General features: G+C 39.3%; 1 protein-coding gene across 4 annotated transcripts in view; it reads left to right on the plus strand.

Moving 5' to 3' along the window:
* DNAH11 (dynein axonemal heavy chain 11) overlaps positions 1 to 22,287 on the plus strand; it is a 213,708-nt gene that overhangs the window by 129,733 nt on the left and 61,688 nt on the right. For 3 of the 4 annotated variants that reach the window (XM_070727462.1, XM_070727464.1, XM_070727465.1), the window contains 5 exons: positions 3,729 to 3,875; positions 7,515 to 7,628; positions 10,154 to 10,297; positions 13,808 to 13,990; positions 17,213 to 17,314. In XM_070727462.1, the coding sequence (XP_070583563.1) occupies positions 3,729 to 3,875; positions 7,515 to 7,628; positions 10,154 to 10,297; positions 13,808 to 13,990; positions 17,213 to 17,314 (690 nt within the window). The remainder of the gene's footprint in view (positions 1 to 3,728; positions 3,876 to 7,514; positions 7,629 to 10,153; positions 10,298 to 13,807; positions 13,991 to 17,212; positions 17,315 to 22,287) is intronic. The other variant, XM_070727463.1, reaches the window with a different exon arrangement.

Raw genomic sequence — 22,287 nt, forward strand, 5'->3', positions numbered from 1 at the left:
ATTATCTCACTGTGAACATATTATGTACATCATGCATGCCTAGCTCTCTAGAGAAAGTTGTATAGTGCTGGGAAAGGTAGAAAGAAACAGAAGAAGAAAAAAAAGATCCAACAGTTCGATGAATACTGTTGTAACAGCAGTTAGGTGCCAAGATAAAAAAAATATTGTAAGATCAGGTTGGAGATACATCATTCTGGGTAGCAGTGGGTTCCACTTACTTGCATACCGATGCATTGTGTGTGCCTCATGTTCATTCAGGCAGTCGCATGCCCGTGCATGCCCATGTGTGCATCCCCTCATGCGATTTTGCTTCTGCGCATGTGCACAAGCGAAAAACCACCAAAATCTCACTTGCATGAGTGTCCCCTCATGAGTTTTTGCTTCTGCGCACGCACAAGAAGCAAAAAGGACTCAAAAATGCAAAAAAAAGAAGAGATGGCGCTGCCCGCTGGACCAGCGAAGATGGCCCCAGAGCAGTCGTATGCAAATTTCGCAGTCTGGCAGCTACTACCGGAATGGAGATCCAGGGCATACTGGTAGCAATCCACCACTGATTCTGGAGAAAACATATGTGGTCACTAAGAGTCAACATCAACGTGCTAGCTACAAGTTCATTATCAGTGTTTGGAGAAGCTGAGATTTCTTATATTTGATCTAGTGCAATGTGGGGGAAAAAGAGCCTAGTCTGAAAGATGGGTTTTTTTCTTCAAAAGTCAATTGGACTGGGGGTTTTTTCCTTGAGGAAGAAAATGTTTCACTTCTCATCCAAGAGGCTTCATCAGTTGTGAAGGGGTGGGTGGGTGGAAGGATCCAGACAGCTGAGACCGGATGGTGGGAGAAGACAAAACATTTTCTTCTTCCTCAAGGAAAAAATAGTCCAATTGCCTTTTGCCTAAGAAAAAAGCACCTTTGAGACAACTATTAACTGGATGACTGAGAATCTAAAACCCCAGTCTCTAGGCTATATGCAAATATGCTAATGTGCACAGTTAATGTAATCTATATTTTATCTCTAAACATGCACATATAAAAGAAAATATATATATTACTAACTACTGAAATGATATAAAACAAAAATCTAGACATTAACAAAAATTGCATGCAGAAATACCTATTAAGGAAAATTGCTTCCAAAATTAAAATGTTAAGAAAAATATTAGAGACTTTAGCCATTAGTAATTTGATAAAAATGCAGATTTAATCTTCTACAATATTCCAGACTCTCACAGTGTAGAATATCAGCAGCATTTGTTGTACCTGATAAAGTGTAAAAGTGCATACTTCTGTAGGGGACAATGGGTGTGGGTAGCAGGGGTAGGTTCCAGATTGAGTTACTGCAAGTTCGCTCAGGAATGTGCCGCACGTGCCTGTGTGCACTACCTTCACACACAATACTAAAAAACCTCTGCGCATGTCCAGAAGCAAAAAAAACAAGATGGTGGTGTCTATGGTGCATTGAGAGAATTGGCTCAGGGGCGTGGCAGGCCTGGGTCGCTTACTACCTATTCTATAGAAACAGTCTGAACTGGTAGGAACCCACCTCTAGTGAATAGGCATATACACAGGGGTGGGCTGCTGCCTGGATGGGGTGGAACGCAGTAGGGTAGCGAAAATGAAGCTCTACCCCAGATTATCCTGTTCTGCCGGGCTCTCTGGTAGGAGCCTCCAGAAAATTCAAGGGTACAAATTGCAGACACACACACGTTTGAAAATTCAAAACAATGTTCTTTATCACAAAATTCAAAATAAACTAAGCACTCTTTTTGTGTTGCAAAGAGCACTCGTCCCAAAACAACCGGGTAGTCTGTACAATTTCCCTTAAGAAGTCATTAAGTACTTAGCTAGCAGCTGTGAAGAAACGTCACACCCCTTCTTCTTCCAACGAAGTGAGACACACACACACACACACACACGTTGCTCTGCTGTGGTTTCAAAGGCATGAAAATTCAATAAACAAAGTCCAGAAAACATCAACGCATGATTCCTGAAGAATTGCAATCAGATACTCTTTCAAAACGGCCAAACCCACACGCTGCTATTTATAGTAGCAGCCCTAATTACTGGAGCCCCACCCAACTACAGGTGGCCCCATTTTCTCTTGTAATAATCCTTCAGTTGTTGTCTCCAATGCATCACTCTACACATGCGTGGATGTGTCGTTAATTCTTGTTCAGAATCCAAGGATGATACAGATGATTGATCTCCTCCTGGGCTGTCTGCCAAACTCCCCTCTTCCCTGTCACTCATGCTTCCTTGGTCAGAGGAGGCTTCATCATCAGATTCCATCGGGAGCAAAACAGGCATGCGGCATGTGGATGTCTCCCCCACATCCACCTGCACATTCCTTGGGGCAGGAGCTGGGCCAAAGCTAACCACAACATCATCCAATTTGCACTGAAAGATGAAAGAAAATGCATAAACTACGCCCCTAGTGTGGTAGTAAAAAATTTGGTAGCCCTTCACTGCATATACACTCATGTGTACTATTAGTTCTTTACTGGATTCATGATTTCAGACTTATGCAAACAGAATCTACGAAACAAAACAAAATATAAAAACTGTTTGGTTTTTAATTTCTAAAACAATAGACGTTCATATTTACACTGCTTGCATATCTGTACAGGTAGTCCTTGACTTACAATAATTTGGTAGTGGCTGTTCAAGGTTACAACTGCACTGAAAAAAAATGACATGATCCTTTTTCACACTTAGGACTGTTTCAGCATCCCTATGGGTGCATGATTTACATTCAGATGCTTGACAAATGGTTCGTATTTATGATGGTTGCAGTGTCCTGGAATCATGTGATCACATTTGCAACCTTCTGACAAACAAAATCAATGAGGAAGTTAGATTCACTTAACAACCATGTTACTAATTTAACAACCGCAGTAATTCACTTACCAAATGTGGTAAGAAAAAGTATAAATTGAGCCAAAACTCACATAACAAATTTCTCAGTTGGCAGTATAAACTTTGGGCTCAGTTGTGATTGTAAGTTGAGGACAACTTGTATAAATAACATGAACATGGGAAGGACAGGTGTCCTATAATAGCCATTTTTGAAACAGCTAAGGAGGAGATACAGTGTTCCCTCGATTTTCCCGGGGGATGCGTTCCGAGACCGCCCGCGAAAGTCGAATTTCCGCGAAGTAGAGATGCGGAAGTAAATACACTATTTTTGGCTATGAACAGTATCCCAAGCCTTCCCGTAACACTTTAAACCCCTAAATTACAATTTCCCATTCCCTTAGCAACCATTTAGGTTATTAGTCACCATGTTTATTTATTAAAGTTTATTTTAAAAAATGTTTTTTAAAGGCAGACGAAAGTTTGGCAATGACATATGATGTCATCGGGCGGGAAAAACCGTGGTATAGGGGGGGAAACTTTTTAATTAATATTTTTGAAAAACCATGGTATAGACGTTCCGCGAAGTTCGAACCCACGAAAATCGAGGGAACACTGTACTTGCTCTGAGTGCAGCCCTTCAGGAAAGCAATCAATAGTTCTTCTTAGCCTGCTGCTAAAAATGATCAATTCTAAGATCTTATTCACAGTCTGAACCTTGAATAGTGAATTCATAGCCATGTTTCCTGAATCTCCTATCTCAGTGGCCTAATGTGTTTGCGTGTGTATCTGAAGCCTGGTGTTTAGTAACGGCATTTTAAAAAACTGCCTATGTTAAATGTTTTCTTCAAACAAATGCCTTTGCTGCCCTGCCTTAGGTAGAAGACTTAAAATACAAACTTGCTTCTCAAGAAGCAGAGCTGCAACTGAGAAATCAAGATGCCGAAGCTTTGATTACTAAGATAGGGCTTCAGACTGAGAAAGTGAGCAAGGAAAAGGCCATTGCTGATGCAGAGGAGCAAAAGGTCAGTATAATTCCACAATTTAGTCATGTTGAGCTATATTTAGCACAGAATAAACCTTTGTAGGTGAACAATTTTGAACACCTAACTCTCCAGGGAGCATAAAATCTGAAGAATTATTATACTTACTCATGTTTCAGCATTTCACACCATGATTAACACTTGACCTTTCTTTACATTATGCATTTTTCCAACCTTTTAGTTCTTTTAATGATATGAAAGAACAATAAGTATGAAGCTCATTCAAGCATATAATGGATGGGGATCTTGAGAATCAGACTAGTATGCAATACATGAAAGGTCAGAGAGTTATCTCCAAGCACTTCAGATTTTTTTAAAAAATGTTTTAGTTCAATTGAATAGTTCAATTGTTCTTGAAGTTCATCTTTGACTTACATCTTCACTTTCAAATTTTGCATTTCATGATATATTTGCTGAGATTTCATATTTATTGTTCAGATCCTTCATTCCTCGGCATACTCAATTCATCTTTCTTTTAAAAATAAGTTATTGTTAGCTTTACTAATCAATTCTATTTTAACCCCAAATTAGATACAACTTAAAAGCATACTTACAAACTAATCTATTTTTGTAGGTGTACTTTTGTTTGCTAGCAAATCACTATTTTCACCCAGGATTCCAGAAATTATTGGATCATTTATGAATGAAAGGGCATGAGCCTTGTTAATTCCTGCTTTGATCTGTTCTATTTCAATCATGAAAAAATTAAAACAAATGGGTTAAAATGTTTAGGAAGGCAAGGATCATAGTACTGAATCTTAGGCATATAAAAATTAATATACTGATTAATGTATGCATAGATATACCCCCATGTGTATATGTTTTTGTTCACACATTAACAATGTTTTCTGGTCCTTGATGGCCAATTGCCAATATTTTCTGAAAAGAACTGTGGCTTTGATAATTTGTCGATTGGGTTAAGTAGATGCAAAGAAGGGCAAATGGGAACTGACTTAATGCCAGACCTTTTGTAATTGCTTAAATCAAAAGCAAGTTGCCCCTGAATTTCATAGAATTCTTTTTAGCCAAATTTACACAGGTGAAGGGTTTATAGTACAAAATTTTCAGCAACTTTTCAGTTTAGATCCAACATTAAGCTGAGATTTTCTGAGCTTTTTCCTAACACTTTTATGATGTATCAGACTGAAAGCGACTCTCTACTGCAGTGATTTTCAACCTTTCTTGAGCCGCGGCACATTTTTTACATTTACGAAACCCTGGGGCACATTGAGCGGGGGGGGGGGGGGCTGCTAAAAAAAGTTTGGACAAAAAAATTCTCTCTCTCTCTCTTCCTCCCTTTCGCTCTATTTGTCTCTCCCTCCCTCTTTCTCCCTCTTTCTTTCTCTCTCTCCATCCCTCTTTCTTTCTCTTCCTTCCTTCCTCTCTTTTTTGCTCTCTTTCTCTCTCCCTCCCTACCTCCCTCTATGTCTTTCACTCTCTCCTTCCCTCCCTCTTTTTCTTTCTCTCTCTTGCTTTCTCTCTCTCTTGTTCTTTCTCGCTCGTTCACTCTTTCTCTCTCTTTCTTTCTTTCTTTCTCTCTCTCTTGTTCTTTCTCTCTCGCTCGTTCATTCTTTCTCTCTCTTGCTTTCTTTCTTTCTCTCTCTCTCTCTTGCTTTCTTTCTCTCTCTGAGCTTCACGGCACACCTGACCATGTCTCGCGGCACACTAGTGTGCCACGGCACACTGGTTGAAAAACACTGAGTACTTATAATAGGGAAATATATAGTTGCTTGTTTTGAATTTTTGTCGGTCTGAAAACCAGGTCTCATATCTAAGATATCATTCCTGTCATATTTCTGTCCTTTTTGTATTCTAGCATATTAATTTTTATTCATTCGTCATTTCTCTACCAGTGATTCAATTCAGATTATAAATTTGAGGTTGCCAGTCTACAATACAGGGGCAGATTAGTTAGTTTCTTGTTAGTGTCTTAATAAGAACAAGCAACTGTGAGATAGATACCATCTTATTTAAAACTTAATAATATTCCCTATGAGCTAAATTCGAAATCGGTAGAACTGAAACTATACAACTGTGGGAAAACCTGTTATTGTACAACGTGGGCTCCACACTACAGATTGTTGTAATGATTTTAGGAATGTTAGGGGATGCTACCAGCATATTTCCAAATACTTAATTAAGTAATCAGACTCAATTCATGATGTGATTACTATGAACTAATTACCATGCTGGGGCAGTTTGGAAGGATAAGACTGTTGTTTTATGAGCCTTAAGAAATAGCTCATATATTTTATTTCATCTTTTAGTTTTTCTAAAATATGTTTATAAACTGACTTTGAATTGAGTACATCTTTTTATATAACTTTAATTTGAAGCTGCTTTAAAAATGTGCTGACTAATTTACCAAGATTAATCTACATGTTTTAAACCAGTATAGAAAATATTGTTTTTATTTGATTGTATAGATAGATAGATAGATATATAGATAGATAGATATATAGATAGATAGATATGCAAATAGATAGTATGCATATATATGTATGTCTCTCTTTCTCTATCCCTCTCCCTCTCTCTCCCTCCCTCCCTCTCTCTGTCTCTGTCTCTATACATACATACATACTTGAATGATGAGGCAGCAGCCATCTCGATCACCTGCCTCATCATTCACGTATGTACCTGGAACTCGCATTTTTAGGACTATTCTTGACATACATACTTACATACATACATACATACATACATACATACATACATACATACATACATATATAGAGAGAGGGAGAGTAGCCTGGATGACCCCTGGAGTGGGGCTGAAAGGCAAAAGGAAGCAGCATACTCCATCCAATATTTATATCTATAGTATCCTTATTTCTTTATGAATTCTTTGTAAGTTTGAATATGTGTGTGGGGGGGAGGGAGGGGGATGCGGGCATGTGCCTATATAAATAGATACAGATGTCATATATAGTGTTGGGCGAACCGAACCTGCAAAGTTCGGGTTTGTGCTGAACTTTGCAGTGTTCGGCATGCCGACCTCAACCCGAACTTTTTAAAAAGAAAAGGATGCCACAGTGGTGCTGCAAGCAAAAGGAGGTGGGAAATCCCACGAAGGGATTCCGGGGGCGGGGCTTTGATGTCACGGAGACTACTTCCTGGCCAGCTGAAATGGGGAGGAAGGAGTCTCCGTGACTTCAAAGCCCCGGCCCTGGAATCCCTTTGTGGGATTTCCCACCTCCTTTTGCTTGCAGCACCGCTGTGGCATCCTTTTCTGTAAAAATAAAAGGAAGCAAAAGGAAGTGGGGAACTCCCACCTCCTGGTTTATTTTTACAGAAAAGGACACCGCAGCGGCTTGCTGCAAGCAAAAGTTTGGGTTCGAGTTCGGCGAACTCACTCGAACTTCATGGCAAAGTTCAGGTGAGTTGGCCAAACCCGAACTTCATTGGGTTCGCCCAACACTAGTCATATATGATATAAATACAGATAGATACAGATACAGATACAGATATAATGTCCTACATATTTAGAGAGCATTAGTTTGGAAAAATCTTCTTTAGATATTCCAAAGACAATTTGTAGCATTTTAGATGATACTTGAACAGTCTTAAGTTATGATGTTTTATATAATATTCAGTTAAAACGAAATATCTATGTTGTTATAGGTGGTTGCAATTCAAGCAGAAGTATCTCGAAGGCAGAAGGAATGCGAAGATGATTTGATGAAAGCTGAACCTGCTCTGGTAGCTGCTACTGCAGCTTTAGATACCCTTAATAAGGTAAATATAAAAGCATTGCATGATTATTTTTGCTTTTTGATAAGTTCTGTGATTTTTTTTCACAGAACATTTCTTTTAATTTTGGGGTTTATCATATAAAAACATTATTATTCTCATTATTATCCTCATGACACCTTTTTTATAGGAGATCAGGGTAGTAAATATATGATGTCTCCTTATTCTGTCCTGTCACTTCAAACCTATAACAAAGATTAAACTGAGATAATTATTGGTTCAAAGAGCATGGAGTGAACTTAGTGGTTAGATAGGGATTTGAAGTTGGTTCTCCCAATCACACCATAATTTTATTGAATGTTTCTTGTTCAGGTAGGGTGAATGGGTATCCTCTTTTTATGGCTTCATTTTGTTTACTTAAACTTACTTTACTATTTAAAGAAATTATCATGTTAATTACAAATTGCATTGACTTTTGAAATACTTGAACAGTATACTTGAAGCACCAAAAGAGATGTCTAGAGTGACACTGGAGGACCAGTAACTCCGAATCTGATCAAATACTTTTGAGAGCCTTTATCAGGACGACACAGGTAGCAAAATGCTCACATTTTTCTGCACTTATTATATCTGCTGATTCGTGCCCAGCTGCCCTATATAGAGTGACTCCTTCCCTCCTTAATGTAAGGGGAACAGAGGAGCCCCTTCAGTGTAAGCTGAGGAGTTTGTTTAGATTCTATAGGATAAAATTGCTCAGATTCGGATGGACCTGGACCTGGAATTCAGACCAAAATGACAGGAGCAGGTGTTAGTCCTATTATATGGGATGAATTTGAGCCTGTGTCTCCTGAGGAAGTAGGCAAGGCTGTGGGAGCGATGAGTTCCTTCACTTGTTTGTTGGACCTGTGCCCCTTCTGGCTGGTTTTGGCAAGCAGGGATGTGAAACTAAGCTGGTTTCAAGCTTTAGTTAATGTGTCCTTGAGGGAGGGGTCCTTCCCACAACCTTTAAAGAAGCCTTCCCTGGATCCAGCAGAATTAAAGAACTTCCCTCCAATCCCCAACCTTTCCTTTGTGGGAAAGTTTGTAGAGAAAATGATGGCACTTCAACTCCTACAGTCATTGGATGAAATGGATTATCTGTCAATTCATTTCAATCCTTGTCAATCTGTTTTCAGACCTGGCTATAGCACGGAAACTGCTTTGGTCATGCTGATGGATGATCTCTGGCGAGCCCATGATGGGGGCATCATTCCTCTATCTTGGTGCTACTCGACCTCTCAGTGGCTTTTCATACCTTTGACCATGGTGTCCTTCTGGGCTGACTAAGGGAACTAGGGCTGGCAGGCACCATGCTGCGGTGGTTTTCCTCCTATCTCTCTGATGGTTCACAATCAGTGTTGGCAGGAGGACAGAGGCCAACTTCTAGACCCCTTGTTTGTGGGATTCCTCAGGACTCGATCTTCTCTCCCATCCTATTTAATATCTGGGTGAAGTCATTCGACATTTTGGGGTGAGGTATCAGCAATATGCTGAGGATATCCAAGTTGTATATCTTCACCCCACATCAGTTCAGTGAAGTAGTGGATGTGATGTGCCACTGTCTTGAAGCTGTGAGGATCTGGGTGGGTGTCAGCAGGTTCAAACTTAACCCAGACAAGACTGAGTGACTGGATACTACCTCCTAAAACCTGTATCAGCTGTCCATCCTTGGCTTGGGGTGGAGAGAAATTGTCCCCCTCAGAATGGGTTCACAATTTGGGTATCCTCCTAGACCTACATCTAAGATTAGACCAACATCTAACAGCTGTGGCTAGGCGGACCTTTTCATGGGTTCGTCTGGTCCACCAATTGCTACCCAACTTGGATCAGGAGGCTCTCCACACAGTCTCTCATGACCTTATCACCTCATGGTTGGATTATTTCAAAGCACTCTACATGGGACTATTCCTTAAGAGCATTTGGAGACTACAATTGGTCCAGAATGCAGCCGTGCAAGTGGTTGTGGGTGCACCTAGGTATACTCACATTACACCAATCCTCCACAAGCTGCACTGGCTCCCGATTGGTTGCTGGGCTCAATTCAAGGCGTTGGTTATCACCTTTAAAGCCCTACGTGGCTCAGGGCCAAGTTATCTCTGAGACTGCCTTGTATCTCATAGTTCCAGCAACTGATAAGATCCTACAGAGCTGGTCTCCTCCAGGTACCAAGAGCTAAACAATGTCATTTGGCGGGCCATGGGGAAGGGCCTTCTCTGTAGCTGCTACGGCTCTCTGGACCCAACTACCCCCTAAGATCCGGATTTCTCCCACTCTATTGACCTTCTGGAAAATATTGAAGACCTTGCTTTTCAAGCAAGTTTGGGGCCATTGATCTCGCAATTTTATAAGGTCCTGCCTTGAATGATATTTATGTATGTGTTTTTTAACTGTTTTTTTTCTTAATCTTTTATGATGTTTTTAAATGTATTTTATATCCTGTTGTAAGCCACCCAGAGTCCTTCGGGAGTTGGATGGCATAGAAATACAATAAACAAACAAATAAATACTTACATCTGGTTTTTTGTTCTCAGGTGAACATTTCTGAACTGAAAGCTTTCCCTAATCCACCAGATGCAGTGACCAATGTCGCAGCTGCTGTCATGGTTCTTTTGGCAAATAAAGGAAAAGTACCAAGAGATCGAACTTGGAAAGCTGCTAAACTTTTCATGGGAAAGGTATTTGCAACATTGGTATTTGCAAAAATATATTTTTCATACCTTTTCAGGGCATGGAACTTGTTCGTTAAAAACAAAAATTCTTAGAGCTTCTGATTAAAAGGGATGAGGCTTTTGAAAGGCAGCTTAAAAGCCTTATCCTTTCCACTCTAGCAAAAATTGTTATCAACATCCTGAACAACAGTACAGTGGAACCCCGACATAAGAGCTGCTCTACTTAAGAGCAACTCGAGATAAGAGCTGGGAGGGGAGAGATATTTTTGTTCTACTTACAAGCCCAAATTCGAGATACAAGCGCCAAGGAGCTGTCTCCTGAAGCCAAATGCTAACTTCCGCGTTCGGCTTCAGGAGACAGCTGCGAAGCGGCGCGCGTGTTTTAAAAGGTTGCAGCCGGCCTGGGGGGCTCGGGGGGGTGCTTGCAGCTTTCTTTCTTGCTCTTTTTCTTTCTCTCTTTTACCTTCCCTTCCTCTATTTCTTCTTTTCTTTCTCCTTCCCACCTTCTTCCCTCCCTCCCTTCACTCATTCCTCTCTTACTCTCCCCTTTCATAAGTTTCCTTGCTTCCTTCCTCTGTTCCTGTCCCTTCCCCCTTTCTTTCTTTCTTTCTTTCTTTCTTTCTTTCTTTCTTTCTTTCTTGCTTTCTTTCTTGCTCTTTTTCTTTCTCTCTTTTACCTTCCCTTCCTCTATTTCTTCTTTTCTTTCTCCTTCCCACCTTCTTCCCTCCCTCCCTCCCTTCACTCATTCCTCTCTTACTCTCCCCTTTCATAAGTTTCCTTGCTTCCTTCCTCTGTTCCTGTCCCTTCCCTCTTTCCTTCCTTCCTTCCCACCCTCCGTCCATTCATTCACCCATTCCTCTCTTGATCGCTTAAAGCCGGTCCCTGGTGCAAAAAGGGTTGGGGACCTCTGTCCTACAGGATTGGGTGGCAGAGAAGTTGAACATATGTAAATTTAAAAGTTTAAGAAAGTTTACAAGTTAAGTGAAAGAAACTTCATTATTCATTTATATGTACATGTACATTTCTTCATTAAAAACATGTCTTTCTGCATAATTTAGACTAACTTTGTGAGTTTTTTGAGGGCTGGAACCAATTAAAATTATTTACATTAATTCCTATGGGGAAAAGTCGTTCGAGATAAGAGCTGCTCAACTTAAGAGCCCAGGTCCGGAACGAATTAAACTCGTATCTCGAGGTACCACTGTATTTGCAAAAATATATTTTTCATACCTTTTCAGGGCATGGAACTTGTTCGTTAAAAACAAAAATTCTTAGAGCTTCTGATGAAAAGGGATGAGGCTTTTGAAAGGCAGCTTAAAAGCCTCATCCTTTCCACTCTAGCAAAAATTGTTATCAACACCCTGAACAACAGTACTGATGTGTGAATAGATACTAAGTGCCTTTGAGTTTTCCAATCCACCACTATCACTTTAGTTCATTGGGAAGGTCTTTTTCCCTTTAGTCACAGAAGATTGCTTGAAAAACCCTGAACTAATTATTTGACATTTTAAAATAAAATAATTAATAATTTAAATGATATCCAATATATCACTTCTTACTTAAATATTCTGTGATTCTAAGTCATCTTTTATAGCAGGCCTGCATGGGAAAGGGCAATAAATTGAGCAATAAAAAATTGTCGCAGGCTACAGAAGAGTTGCAAGCTCACTGCCCAGCAATTGGTGTCTACTGCAAGAGCCAACGTGAGCCTTGGAGATGTTTAGCAATGTTTCTTTTTGAGTAGCAAATTTATTTACTATTTTAAAAATGTAGAAAGCTTGTGCACAAATTATGCACACTTGTTCTCTATCTGTCTTATGACAGTATTACGTTTAATGACAAGTAACAATAGATCTTCATCAGCAATTACCATTGATAATTTCCCCAAGAAGATCAGGAGTATTTTTGAGCTCCATGAGTCTTTGCCTCCTGTTTTTGTCCCCCCCACCACTGTGCTCATCCCCCCCACACTTTTCTCCTCTCTTGAGCTCCATGAGTCTTTGCCTCCCGTTTTTGTCCCCCCCACTGTGTTCATCTCCCCCGCACCTTTCTCCTCTCTTGAGCTCCATGAGTCCCTTCCTCCCGTTTTTGTCCCCCCCCCACTGTGCTCATCTTCCCCACACTTTTCTCCTCTCTTGAGCTCAACGAGTCTTTGTCTCCCGTTTTTGTCCCCCCCACTGTGCTCATCTCCCCCACACCTTTCTCCTCTCTTGAGCTCAATGAGTATTTGCCTCCCGTTTTTGTACCCCCCTCCCACTGTGCTCATTTCCCCCATGCAGTTTGGAAGGGGGGGAGTTTGTCACTGGGATTCAGAGCAGCGCTGTCAAAAATGAAGGGAATCCCAGCAATGCAAGAACGGATGCTTTGGCTGGCAATGGAAGTCCAGAGGCGGGGATTCCCATGGAAATCCCAGGGCTTTGGGGCATCCCAGCGGTGGCTGCTCGGGTTCGTACAGTGAAAATAGTTAGTAAACACCAGGTTCGTATCACGGAAAGTTCGTATGAAGAGGGATTCATAAGACGAGGTATCACTGTGTGATACTGTGTATATATATAAATAAATATATATGTTTTCATAGATTTTCACGGGTATATGTATGTAGATTGTTCTGAGTTCGGGTTTTGCCCCGTGTAATATTTTGAGTGTCTATGCGACGTTTCGGTGAAATCACATTCACCATCATCAGGCTGAAGTTTTAAGCTTCGTGCTGCTGTAAATATGGAATGTTTGCAACTGTCATTTGTTCCTTATATATAGTGTTGGGGGTGGAGATTTGGTTTGAATGTAGCAAATAGATTGGGTGACTATGTTTTAGTGATTTGATTGGTTGGTGGAATCACAATTACTTGAAGGATTGACATGGTGATTATTATGATATGTTTTTTTGTTTAAGGCTGGTTTCATTTCATATCATAATAATCACCATGTCAATCCTTCAAGTAATTGTGATTCCACCAACCAATCAAATCACTAAAACATAGTCACCCAATCTATTTGCTACATTCAAACCAAATCTCCACCCCCAACACTATATATAAGGAACAAATGACAGTTGCAAACATTCCATATTTACAGCAGCACGAAGCTTAAAACGTCAGCCTGATGATGGTGAATGTGATTTCACCGAAACGTCGCATAGACACTCAAAATATTACACAGGGCAAAACCCGAACTCAGAACAATCTACATAAATATATGTTTCATTTTTAAAAAAATACCTAAAAATCATTCCACAAAAGAAAGATGAACCAAAAAAAGATTTGTATTGGTATTGGGGAAAAGGTTTAACTTAGTTTATTTCTCCCATAGTTAGGAAGTACTTCTAGATTGTAGATATATACGCTTCAAACATACTAGTATAACCCAATGTTTTGAATACATTTATTTTGTTACTTTCTAGGCTCTCTTCAGTATTTGTTTGGATTTTTACTTTTTTTTTTAATTGTGGAATCAGCTTGTGAAGTTGCAGTGTTGTTTAATGATAACAAGTTAGGTGACTTAATTGCTACCTTCCAGGTTGATGAATTCTTGCAAGCCTTAATTAACTACGATAAAGAACACATACCAGAGAATTGTTTGAAAGTATTGAAGGAACATTATTTGAAAGACTCGGAATTCAGTCCAAATCTCGTTCGTAACAAATCATTTGCAGCGGCTGGTCTTTGTGCCTGGGTTATCAACATAGTAAAATTTTATGAGGTATAACTTTTGATTTAACTGGGCTTATAATATAATATTTAAATATGATATAATAGAAGTATTGCCAGCAGAGATGAAATAATATATTATTTACACATTGTTAAAGATGCATACTGAATTTATTGGTCACTATTATAACATAGATATCTTATTTGCCTGAAAATAATATACTTCCAAATTAAAATGTAGGTCATGCAGAGAAAAAATTATAAAAGTAGACAGAAAAACATTTTAAAAATAGATAATGCAGTGACCAATGTTTTCCATTTTATCAGCTTTATGCTGACCCCATGAATAAATATTGGTATGTGATATATTTGTGTGTGATATACTGTATATTTGTACCACATTCACCAAATCCACCAAGCAAAGGATTAATCTTCAAAAGCATCTGATGTTTCAGGTCTTCTTGGTTTTTTTAGGGACATAGTGAATGTGTTTGACTATCAGGTAAAGATGGTATCCATTTTAAATTAGAATGTAGTAGAATCATCTTAAATTGTATAGCTTCAGATCTTTTTATTTAAAGCCCTATCATCCTAAGGCTACTGAACTGAGTAAAGTAGTTGTCTTCTTCCATTAATGGACACTTCTTTTCAGCAAAACTAATGATTACACCTTGCCTTTCATACAATATCCCGTTCTTCCTCCAAAGTGAGTTTAAATTATTTCCTAATTATCTGCCACAGGTCCTGACAGGATGAAAAGAATTGTTACTTTTCACTTTGGTGATGAAAAATATGATCTGGCCCAGGGGTGTCAAACTCATGTCATCCCTGCAGCATCATGTGATGTTTGGGGACCTCCCCCCCTTTGTTAAACCAGGCGTGGGCGTGGCCAGTACATGACACATCCAGCCTGGGGGCCAAGAGTTTGAAAGCCCTGATGTAGTCTCAGATAATAGTTAAAATGGTTGGGATGATATCACTTGAGAAACCATAGAAGTTCAATATCTTTTGGATCATTGTTTCCTTTGAAGATTTGTAGCTGTCTTTTGGAAGGAAGATCTGCAGGGGATTATTGTGGGAGGGGCATCATAGAAGAGTGATAGAGAGAAGGGTAGCTGAAATATATACTGCTGTCATAAATGCAAGCAACCTGTCGAGCACCTGAATTTGTAAACAAGAAAAAGATAATTTGATTCTTTAGAATGAACGCAGATATCAGACTATAGGGTCATCTGTGTTAGTCTTAGAGATTGTTGACTAGAAGCAGTGTTTCAAGCCCTCTGTATTTGCAGGAGAGGCGGAGTAACGACACGGACACAAGAGCTGGATTTAACTGGGTCATTTTTATTAAATTAAATTAGCATAATTTATTTAAATAAATTAGCATAAATTACCATAAATTTGCATGACGAGCTATGACCCAAACAATGGACCTGCAGGGTCAAACAATTGCTTCCGGGGTGGAAAAGTTACGTCACATAAACTTCCTGGGCAACTTATGGGCGTAGCTCGATGCTAGTCCAGGTGAGGGACCCTCCCTCACCTGAGACCCTGCCATGCTTTGCATGAGGGGGGTCACGCCGGCTAACCCCTAACAGGGGACTTAAAGGTGCGTGACCCAAAGACAGGTTCCCCCCAACTGCTCAGGTCGCTTCCACCACAAGCTTGGAGAGAACCTGTCAATCATCCCCAAAGATGCCCAAGGGAGAACACCAGTTGCTAGACCACCACCCAGTTTTCCGCCCCTAACCTGCCTACCCAAATGACCAAAGGTAAGCCAATCAACCTAATAATCGCAAGCACCCCCTAACCGCACATCCATCATCCCAGTGTGGAATGGGCGAAAAAACGGCCCTGTAAACAGGCAGAACCGCAAAAAATTCCCATTCGGCCCCCCTAGGGGCGACCCACTTTAGCACACTGTAAAATAGGGAGGGCGGGCGGGTGTCTGCTCGGGGCGAGCCGGCCCCGCCCGGACCAATCAGCAGCCGGGCCTGTACAGACCCCAAATCTCGGGCGAAGTCTCGCCTCGCGAGACTTCGCCCGAGAACCAAGATGGCGGCTGCCATGGGGTCCGATGTCTTCCCGGCCCCTCCTGCAAACGCCGCCGGCGGGTAAGTCCGCCGGCGCTAATTCTCCAGTGGCATTTGAAGATTCTGGGGTTGATATCTGAGTTTCCTGCATACAAATTATTTGCTTTGAATTTTAACCATGGAGAGGGTGCTGCAGTAGCCATACCTTTAAGGATCAAACACAAATATAATGTTGTAATATCAGACAGTAAGCTACTTAAGCCTGGAATAATATACGTCTCTCTCACTATTGCTATTAACAAAACATGATTACTTATTTCATATGTATAGATGCTATCTACACTCATTCATACTTGTTATGTTCATACTTATAAGTAAATTATTTCCAGTTACACTGAAATTTATTACTTAATAGTAAATATGAGTGAATTTTTAATCTTAAATACACAAAAAAGAATACAGTAATCCCTTGTTTTTAGCTGTGAATGCGTTCCAAGACCACCCGCGAAAAACGAATTTCTGCAAAGTAGAGGAAATACATTTTTAATGTATTTAACGAGTATTTGGACTTTAAACCCTCCCTGTATTGTTAACAACTCACCGTTGCTGACCGCTGAGAGAGACCAGCTTCTCTCAGCTACCGCAGGGGCTGAAGGAGGCCGCCACTGCAGTTCCCTCACCCCGCACGCACACACACAAACTGTCCCTGCCCCGGCATTCTTTTCCCTTTGAAAAAAACTGTGAAATAGCGAATCCACGAAAAATGAATCGCAAAGTAGCGAGGGATTACTGAAGTACCTGAATTTGATACTCCAGAAAAAAATTATACTACACTAGTTGTTTAGAAACACATTATTATAAAACACAAGACATAAAAAAGCATTATTGTAATTCGTTGAACTTGATCATCTTCCAGTGAATTACAAAACTTTAAATAATAGCTTAAAAACTTAACAAATAACCTCCCCCCACACACACACATATACAAAAAATTACTTGGAAAGTATAAGATTACCTCATTGTTGCATGTTATTTTCTGAATTTATTTTTCTGAATTTATGGTTATATCATTTATGAGAATTCTTTCTTATGACTGAAGGACATCGAGAAATCTTGAAAAGAAGCAATCCATTCCATATCAAATATTGTCTAATGAACTATGTAAATATTGCTTTCTCTTAAAACTATTTCTTTTTTATAAATCATTTTATAAAAGTTTTGTGGACTGCTTCTTTTCCTAGGTATATTGTGACGTGGAGCCCAAACGTCGAGCATTGACCCAAGCAAATGTTGAACTTACGGCAGCTACTGAAAAGCTGGAAGCCATCAGAAAAAAACTTATTGTAAGCATCATTTCATTCCTAAGCAAACACAATATTTTTATTTCTTCTTGTAATAATGATAAGGGATACATGTAAAATAGAAAATATCTTATTGTCTTATATTTTTAGAATATTATTATTATTATTTATTAGATTTGTATGCCACCCCTCTCCGTAGACTCGGGGCGGCTCACAACAGTGATAAAAACAATACATGGTAACAAATCTAATAATTAAAATCTAAAATAACAGTTTTACATTCCAAAAAACCCCCCAAAAACCCCCCAATAGATAAAATACATACACACAATCATATCATGTACAAAGTTACATAGGCAAGGGGGGGATGTCTCAGTTCCCCCAAGCCTGACGACAGAGGTGGGTTTTAAGGAGTTTACAAAAGGCAAGGAGGGTAGGGGCAGTCCTAATCTCTGGGGGGAGTTGATTCCAGAGAGTCGGAGCCACCACAGAGAAGGCTCTTCCCCTGGGTCCTGCCAGACGACATTAATATAACCTGGATTAGATTCTAAAATCTCCTTCTTCCTTACCACCTACTTGATTAGTGCCCATGGGATGGCACAAACTATCAAAAGTTTGATTTTTCTCAACAGCAACCTTAATATTCTTAACTTCACAAATGACTATGTTAGAAACGCTGACAACCCTATGCAATTATTTTGCCTTTGGACAACACATTTACCCATGCTTTGATCCTTTTGCCCACTGGGTTTTGTTGTTAGTAATCTACATTGTGCCCATATTCTAGATCTTGAATTTATTTAAAAATAATACAAAAATATTGATAGCCAACCCCACATCATGGATTTCCAATGGAATGTTTCCCTGTAACTCAGTCCTTTCTTTAGGGAAAATGTAGTACTAATTTTTCATGCAGAAGGGGTTTTTTTTCCTGGCTGGTAATTTTCTGTAATGATTAATAAATGTTGCAGCTATTACTTGGCAATCAATAATACATCAACAGTTTCGAGATACTGTGCTAACAACCCATCATTTTTAATGCCCACTAAAATACACTTCAAAATGACTAATTTAATCCTTGTCAGTACAAAATGAACATTATAGTAACCATTTTAAAATACTTTTCCTAAGTTTATCCATGAAAAGATTTTGCATTGTTAAAAAAATGGAAAATATTTCAATTTTAAATCTTTAGTTTTTAATACCTAAACATATATATTTGTGTTTAAATATTAAAAACTAGAGATTTAAATTGAAATATTTTCCACATTTTTAACAATTTAACAATATATATATATAAGGTTTCTCGATGTAATCAAAAGACACACATTTGCTTAAAATAAGCAGATAAACTATGTTTCCTAAGTAGTAGCTGGGGAGAATTTCCCTTGCAACTGCCTTCTGATATGATTCATATTATGATTTCTAAAGAACAAGATTTTGCTATTAAAAATATATTTCATAATTCAAGAGTAACCTTTACTTTCTAGCCTTGAATATATTTATTATAACAGTCTTAAAATAATACCCTTAAAATTTATAATTTCTCTACTTTTATAATTCTATTTCACATTTTCAAATGGGGCAAAACGCATATTATCCTTTTCTCAGGAAAAGGAGAAATATAAAGGAAAGTTAATTTCTAATCCTTTAACCGTATTGAGTAAAACAGACTAAATCTGTGAAATTTATTTAAAATATATAATTTTGGATATACTCATAGATGCAGTTTTAATAACTTCATTTCACATAGTTGAAATAAATAGCAAATGGCCCTTTGAATCTTTTCTTAGTCTATTGTCTTATAAAAATAAACATTTATGTACTAGCATAAATTAACAATAAAAGTATAACTTACTTCTGTAACCTGTTTTAAGAGAACTCTGTTCAGAAGTAAAGATTTTTTGTTAAGCTACCACAATCAGACAGAAAAAAAACACAGCAGGAGAAAACTTAAGATTGTGAGAAAGGATATTCAAGTTTAAGTTCAAAAACTGGAAGCAAAGAAGCAGTGGTGAGATAGATCTTGAAATACCTGAAATACTTGTACATGCGTCCTGCCCCCATACATATGCCCTATCACCGTGCATGCATCCTGTGCCATCCCCCCACATATGCACAGCAGAGAACTGAAGGACGGTGAAAGGTACATGCGCATGCGCAGTGGAGCTGAGCTGGGGCAATGGTGCACATGCCCACAGAGAGAAATCTATGTGCTACTTCTGACACGCATGGCATAGGTTCGCCACCATTGGGCTAGTATCATTAATATGCTTCCTATCTTCCTTTAAGTTGCCTTCAGATGTTATTAACCACCTCCTTCAGGTATATATACACAGGTGGGGTGTTACATGCTGGGGATGACTTGCATTTTGGGTATGCACATGCACGCTTTGGACACTCAGTGCCAAAAGATTGGCCATCACCATATTAGCCATTACCCTCCGTTGTAACATCGTAAGCAAGAATCAATCAGAACTGATCGGAAAGGATCGCATCAAAGTGGCCAAACCAAATAGTGACAGGTGAGTGTGGGTTAAAGAAAGGATCAAACTTGAGCAAGCCAAGATCAAATACAACAAGTGACCAAGAGAGGCAAACCAGAATAGTCCGTGTCAAAGAGCTATCACCACAAAGCTAAAGCCAGGAGAACCAGAGCTTCATGTAACAAGAGCTAGAACAGATTGTTCTCAACTTGTAATAGCTCACTTAGTGACCATTTGAAGTTACAATAACACTAAAAAAGTGACATGGCTATTTTTCCCACATGACTGTTGCAATATCCCCATGGTCACCTGATTTACATTTGAAACCTTGACAACTCACATTTATGATGGTTGCATTGTCCTGCGGCCATGTGCTCTCTTTTGTGACCTTCTGACAAGCAAGGCAATGGGAAACCAGATTCATTTAACAGTCATGCTACTAATTTAAGAACTGCAATGATTCATTTGACATACATGGTGAGAAAAGGCACAAAACTCACTTAGCAAATTTGTCACTTAATGATATAAATTTTAGGCTCAATTGTGGTTGGAAGGTGAGGACTCTCTGTATTAGAAGATGTGGCACTGGGCATGAGCTGGGGTGGCGCAGCAGGTAGAGTGCTGTACTGCAGGCCACTGAAACTGACTGTAGATCTGCAAGTCAGTGGTTCAAATCTCATCACCAGCTCAAGGTTGACTCAGCCTTCCATCCTTTCGAGGTGGGTAAAATGAGGACCCGGATTGTAGGGACAATATGCTGGCTCTATTAAAAAGTGCTATTGCTAACATGCTGTAAGCCGCCCTGAGTCTAAGGAGAAGGGCAGCATAAAAATCGAATAAATAAATAAAATAAATAAATAAATGATGTCAAGCAATGCTCCATTCAATCCCAGCACTGCAGTAATCCTATCTAACTGAAATGCTAAGTAGTAGAGATCAACTAGGCAATAAAGATAGCCAAGGGATAGTTGGTGTGTCTGGACTTGGGCTGGGATCATAATAGATAGAATTAAAACAGAACTTACAGTTGGAAAATAATATTGTAGAGATTAAGAATTAAAATATAAGAATATAAAAGAATCACAGAGAGAAAGTAGAAAATATTATTCTCCAATTACCATTCATTGCATTCAAGATATGTTCCTAGTTCATTAAACAGAATTCATGGCAACCTTCAGTCTAGAAAGACTATGGTATCATGCTCTGGAAAGATTTCATAGAAGAACATCTAGTGTGGCTAAAAAGGCCAATCCAAGAGTGGCAATCCTTTCCACACTGAGTGCAGATCCACTCTGTCCTCTGCCTGGCCTCTGAATTTTGCTTCTTTGCCTCAGCTTGCCAAACAAGTGTCTCCTCAAAATGGAGAAACATAGAAACATAGAAGACTGACGGCAGAAAAAGACCTCATGATCCATTTAGCCTGCCCTTATACTATTTCCTGTATTTTTATCTTAGGATGGATATATGTTTATCCAGGGCATGTTTAAATTGAGTTACTGTGGATTTACCAACCACGTCTGCTGAACGTTTGTTCCAAGGATCTACTACTCTTTCAGTAAAATAATATTTTCTCATCTTGCTTTTGATCTTTCCCCCAACTAACTTCAGATTGTGTCCCCTTGTTCTTGTGTTCACTTTCCTATTAAAAACACTTCCCTCCTGGACCTTATTTAACCCTTTAACACATTTAAATGTTTCGATCATGTCCCCCCTTTTCCTTCTGTCCTCCAGACTATACAGATTGAGTTCATTAAGTCTTTCCTGATACGTTTTATGCTTAAGACCGTCCACCATTCTTGTAGCCCGTCTTTGGACCCGTTCAATTTTGTCAATATCTTTTTGTAGGTGAGGTCTCCAGAACTGAACACAGTATTCTAAATGTGGTCTCACCAGTGCTCTGTATAGCGGGATCACAATCTCCCTCTTCCTGCTTGTTATACCTCTAGCTATGCAGCCAAGCATCCTACTTGCTTTTCCTACCGCCTGACTGCACTGCTCACCCATTTTGAGACTGTCAGAAATCACTACCCCTAAATCATTCTCTTCTGAAGTTTTTGCTAACACAGAACTGCCAATACAATACTCAGATTGAGGATTCCTTTTCCCCAAGTGCATTATTTTACATTTGGAAACATTAAACTGCAGTTTCCATTGCTTTGACCATTTATCTAGTAAAGCTAAATCATTTACCATATTACAGAAACCTCCAGGAATATCAACCCAATTGCACACTTTAGAGTGATCAGCAAATAGGCAAACCTTCCCTCCCAACCCTCCCCCTATGTCACTCACAAACATATAAAAAAGAATAGGACCCAGAACAGACCCTTGTGGCACACTGCTTGTAACCTGTCTCTGCTCAGAATACTCGCCAATACTCGAGAAGGCCATGCCATGTCTTTAGCTCCAAGCTAAATGATCAGAGGTCAAGGTTCCCCAGATGTTAACGTCTATTTCCAAGGCCTTTAAATCTCTGTTACAGTGTTTGTTTGTTTGTTTGATTGATTGATTGATTGATTGATTGATTCA

This window comes from Erythrolamprus reginae, chromosome Z, assembly GCF_031021105.1.
Source record: "Erythrolamprus reginae isolate rEryReg1 chromosome Z, rEryReg1.hap1, whole genome shotgun sequence".
Taxonomy (NCBI): Eukaryota; Metazoa; Chordata; class Lepidosauria; order Squamata; family Dipsadidae; genus Erythrolamprus; species Erythrolamprus reginae.